This window comes from Cibotium barometz, chromosome 42 (assembly GCF_041138505.1).
Source record: "Cibotium barometz isolate CiBa-2024 chromosome 42, ASM4113850v1, whole genome shotgun sequence".
Classification (NCBI taxonomy): Eukaryota; Viridiplantae; Streptophyta; class Polypodiopsida; order Cyatheales; family Cibotiaceae; genus Cibotium; species Cibotium barometz.
Genome location: NC_141087.1, coordinates 27,811,116 through 27,816,650, shown reverse-complemented (window position 1 = coordinate 27,816,650; position 5,535 = coordinate 27,811,116). Strand labels below are relative to the sequence as shown.

The 5,535-nt window shown below is 43.1% G+C and overlaps 1 protein-coding gene across 1 annotated transcript; it reads right to left on the bottom strand.

Annotated features, from left to right (window-relative positions):
- Positions 1–222: 222 nt before the first annotated feature.
- LOC147614334 (polyphenol oxidase 1-like) lies at positions 223–2,510 on the bottom strand. The gene has a single exon (XM_086780888.1). The coding sequence runs from the start codon at positions 2,409–2,411 to the stop codon at positions 489–491; it is 1,923 nt and encodes a 640-aa protein (XP_086637014.1). The 5' UTR covers positions 2,412–2,510; the 3' UTR covers positions 223–488.
- Between the last annotated feature and the right edge of the window lie 3,025 nt (positions 2,511–5,535).

The following is a 5,535-nucleotide window of genomic DNA, read 5'->3' as shown; positions in this document are numbered from 1 at the left end:
TCACTGAAATGCACTTATGATTTAAGGAAGAAATGTGCAAAGGCAATCAACAATGTGCACAAATAGATCGCATTTACGCGAACACCAACATCGACAATTTGGAGTGCACAAATAGATCGCATTTAGGCGAACACCAACATCGACAATTTGGAGGAGCTAAGTTGGCAACTATGTGCTGCCTCAAATCACTAATTTTGTACTTTTCACTTTTAGTAGCGGTGATGAGAAGGAAGAGACCGCAAGCTTTAGCATTTAGGCAGGTGTAACAATACAAGCTTTAGCATTTAGGCAGGTGTAACAATACAAGCTTTATAGTGGTAATAAAATCTTTGTAGTGGAATGAAAACATTAATTAGGCGTAGATGACGCATGTGGCTTGTTTATTCACTTTATTCACTAAGCAATCTTTATATATTTTACTATATAAAAAAAACTTATAAGTTCCACCATAGGGCTTATTTATTCGATTATTTTACTCGAATCGAAACCTATGAGCTGGTCAAGGCAAACTTGTGGACTGTCACATCAATGTTCTGGACCAGGAACTCGTTCACGTCTTCATCTGGCACGCCCTCTTGGAAGTAGAGGGAGAGCTTGGGTCCTTCCCACCCGCCAACGCTGCTTGGGTCGAGCTGCCGGCCGTTGAGGCCCACGAACACAGCAGTGACGGACCCGGCTTCCGCCAAGGGGTTGGACGGAGGGCCTCCGTCATTGCTAAACGGATCGTCGCTATTATTCAACTGCTCCGCCGTCGTTATACCCAGCCTGACCATCGTCTTTGTGAGATCAAGAGAGCCCCTCATGCACTTCTGCTTTTCACAGTTAGCGCACCTCACCGCGTTGGACCTCGCAAACACAGAGATCTCTCCGGCAAAGTTGGGTGAGTTCAGCGGCGTCTCCGCATTGGCATCCGGCTTGCCCAAAAACACACGTATAGTGAAAGGCCCGTTGAAAGCTCGCTTCTGTATCCTCTCCACCACAAGCACCCATCTGTTAAGAAAGTTCTGTGGAGGCTCATAGAGCTTCAAGACATAGGCAAGCATTTGGGAGGGGGTCCACGACTCCTTGCGAGCTCGCAGTATTTCTGGGTAGCTGTAGCCACAGTCAGCATCGACAAGGCGGACATCATTGGAAGTGACAAAGGTCTGCCCCTGATTGGATCGCCTGAAGGGGGTGAGACGGGAGGAAGCATTGGCTTCACTGTCTGGCTTTTCAGTGTAGGTGCCCTCATGATCTAGCTGCAGAGGCTTCACTGGGATCCATGCGTGGGGGTAGCAGTATTGCCATAGAGCTACCAAGCGATCAACATTGGAGTGGTGGAAGAAGAAGATGGGGTCGAATGCAGCTGTTTCGGGGTAGGTCATCTGGCCCCCTGTGCCCCCTACGGTGGCGTGCACGATGTCATGCACCAGCTCCAGAGAGGAGTAGTGACCGAACTGGCTGCCATCGCCATGGGTTTCCTCCGACCAGAAGTGGTTGGAGAAAGGCAGCCATTGGTTATGGTGGAACATAGCATGCACCCCTTCCACCAGAGTGGTGCCTGCGTTTCTCATGAGAGTCACATTGAGATGATCATTCTGGGACATGTAGGAGGAGTTCACATGGCGGACTGTGGGGTAATCTTGGGGGATGAAGGGCGTGCCCTCGGAGGGGACAACGTAGTTGGGCTTGGCGGTGGGGTTGAAGACATCGGAGGAGCTAATGGGCTTGCCTACATTCACTGGGAGGACGAAGGATTTGAGGGGGTTGGGGATTTTGGTCCTGGAGAAGGACTTCCATGTATAAGCCAAGGCGATCTCTGTGGAGGTGAAGATGTCGGGGAGTCCGAGGATTCTAGTGCTGTGGCTGGCCCAGTCCCAGTAAGGGAAGCGGAGCTGGTCTGCTATGTCCAGGACTGCTTGCTTCTCTTGTGCTTGAGAGAGCGTGGTGGCTAGGAGCTTGGCTTGCCGGATGATGGACTGCTCTAGCAGCATCATGTAGGGGCGATGCCAGGTGGGGAAGAGGGGGGTCCCGTGCTGGCAGTAGCCCCCCCACCAGTCTGGGTTGGAAGGGTTCCAGTCGCCTTCGTCCCCATCGTATGGGGCGTGCGGCAAGCCGTGGATGCCCGCTATCTGGTAGAAGGACCACTTGTCATCCGCCGCCAACCCTTGCACAGCCTCGAACGCGAGAAGGAACACATCTCTCCGCTGCTTCAGCCAGTCCAGGCTCTCCGGCTTCTTCTTCGCCCCGCCTGCCTCCAGCACGTGCGGGTAGAAGAAGTCCAGCACGTTCTCACGCGGGACGGCCTGGCTCAAGTTCTCCGCCGCGGCCAAGGAATAGCGGTAGATCACCGCGTGTGACTGGCTGTCGTGTGGATCGACAGGTTTCGTGCCCAGCAAGCTCTTGCCACTCTTGCTCTGATCCGAGGCCATCTAATTCTCCGTATTAGGAGGACTCAAAGCAAAAGGACTTGCAAAAATGTATTCAACCTGCACACTCGAGAGAGATCAAATCAGCGGCAGCTGACTGCAGTGCAGATCTGGGAGGAGCTCTTATAAAGGGTTCCAATCCAGGCGGTGCCGTATTCTATCTGGCTTTCGCAACACCATTAAGTCTACAACGTGCGTTTGCTAGGAGGAAAAACTGATATCTCGATAAGGTTTTACATGGTGGTCGCCCGCAGTGCCCCGCACGCAAAAGTTATCAAAATTGCGTTCCAAGGAATTACACGGTCTTGTGTCACCTTTTTCTTACACGCCCTCAAGAAACATTTCTATTCCAAGTATTAATATTGCTCTCCCCACATTGGGTGCCAGTCAAGCATAGTGTCCATGAGGCTATGCACACGTGGACATCCTATCCTAAGGGAGAATCAAAGAAAATCAAGAAAAAAAAAACCAAATGTAGACATATGCTGGACACCTAAGGATTTAATCAAAAGGTAGAGGAAAATAAGCACCCCCTACCACACCTTAGATGTGGACACACATTAGCATCATCTTTGTATTTCATAATGTTACATCCACTTCTTCGCAATGCTTGTGCATTGCTCAAGCATTGAACGATTCAATTTTAGCAATAATTTGTAAAACTCACAGAAGTGTCACTACTATGTGTGTATAAAATTCATAATTATAACTACTATGTGTGTGCATTTGTGTACAAATCATAATTGTAACTACTATGTGCGTGTGCATGGGTGTAAAAATCATAATTACTACTACGTGTGTGTACATGTGTTTGAATTTGTACATTTGGGTGCTTACCCTTTTGTGTGTGTGGGTTATGTGTGTGTTGAGCAATTCTAATTTTAGCAATAATTTATAAAACTCACAAAAGTGTAACTACTATGTGTGTAAAAATCATAATTGTGATTACTATGTGTGTTTGCATGTGTGTATAAATCATAATAGTAACTACTACATGCATGTGCATGGGTATAAAAATCATAATTGTAACTACTATGTGTGTGTACATGTGTGTTTGAATATATGTAATAACTACAAATATATATGGCAAAATATATATTAGATTTCAAAATAGCATGTGATTGTGCATGTGCATCCATGTGTGATCTATGTGTTACATGTACTACATACACTCATACACATAAGATACCAATTGAATATCTCTTTACTTCATGCATGTTTTTTAAAAATAATAAAAGCTTTTTAAGCTTTATTCTGTGTGTGTGTGTGTGTGTGTGCGTGTGTGTGTGTACGTGTGTGTGTGTGTGTGTGTGCGTGTGTGTGTGTGTGTGAGAGAGAGAGAGAGAGAGAGAGCAATTCTAAAAACTTCTTAAATTTCAATGCAAGCCTTTCATGAGAGAAAATGTGCTCCACATGCAATCAAAGGTAGCAAACATGCAAATGTTAATTGAAACTTCACTCAAAGATCAATATTACATTTCAAATTACCATGTGATTGAGCATGTACATCCATGTGTGATCTATGTGTTGCATGTATCAACATGTGTGTGAGTGTGGGTGTGTGTCTGTGTGTGAGCACACACACACACACACACACACACATATATATATACGCCTACCCTCGAAGATATATATATATATATATATATATATATATATATATATATATATATATATATATATATAGAGAGAGAGAGAGAGAGAGAGAGAGAGATAGATATATAGATATATAGATATAGATATAGATATAGATCTATATCTCTCTCTCTCTCTCTCTCTCTCTCTCTCTCTCTCTCTCTCTCTCTCTCTATATATATATATATATATATATATATATATATATATAGAGAGAGAGAGAGAGAGAGAGAGAGAGAGCACTTCTAAAAACTTCATAAATTTCAATGCACGCCTTTGATGAGAGCAAAATTTCTTCACATGTAATCAAAGGCAACAAACATGCAAATGTTAATTGAAACTTCACTCAAAGATCAAAGATTATTTCAAATTACCATGTGATTGAGCATGTGCATCCACGTGTGATCTATGGTCTTACATGTATCAACATATGTGAGCGCGGGTGTGTCTGTGTGTGAGCACACAGACATACACACACATATATATATTTATCTTCAAGGTAGGCATATAGAGAAACTACAAATATATATGGCATAATATATATTACATTTCAAAATAGCATGTGATTATGCATGTGCATCCATGTGTGATCTATGTGCTACATGTACTACATGCACTCATGCACTACACACGTACACATACGATACCAATTGAACATATCTTTACTTCATGCATGTTTTTTAAAAAATAATAAAATCTTTTTGAGCTTTATTATATGACGGTAGTCACTCTCATGTAGATCATCGTCATAGAATAATGCATATATTATTTTCTATTCATATCATTAAAACATTTTTAAAAACCTTTCACCTTCAATTAAAAAATAGCTTTTCCTTTTGAAAGATAACACATTGGCATATATATGTGTGTGCATTTATGTGTTTTTGCATACCTTGCGTGCGTGCATAAACACACATGTGCTGACTCGCCTCTGCATACACAAAACTGGTTGTATAAAGTGTTTATTGTTGCCTAAGCAGAGCAGTATTTCTCCATTTCTAGGTTTGACACTTCACAATGACACTCACTCTGACAAACCAACACAATTTCATCTTACTCCAAAAATTCACTACAACTCTACACACATGTCTCACACAACACAGCTGCACTTGCACCACTTTCAATACACAGAATACAAAATGAAAAAATGACTAGAAGAAATGAAAAATGACTAAAAGAAATGAAGCACAAAATCTGTCAACTATATTGCCATTACAAAATCCGCCATAGCTACACATAAAATCCGCCAAGAACCCTATTCGTATGCCACTAAACAAAACGGCTCCAGCTATATAGACTTCCCACGAGTCTCTACCTGCTAAGATCCCAAAGCTAACCGACTTCCAAAAATACCAAAAATCCATACATATAACTTGAAAAATAATCCGCCTAAGGTCTACCCCAAACATAAAGCTAATTGCTTATTGCTAATTACTAATGCTAATAGAGATCTTTCATGCATGCAATCGGCCTGGGCCGCCAGCAGTGGATC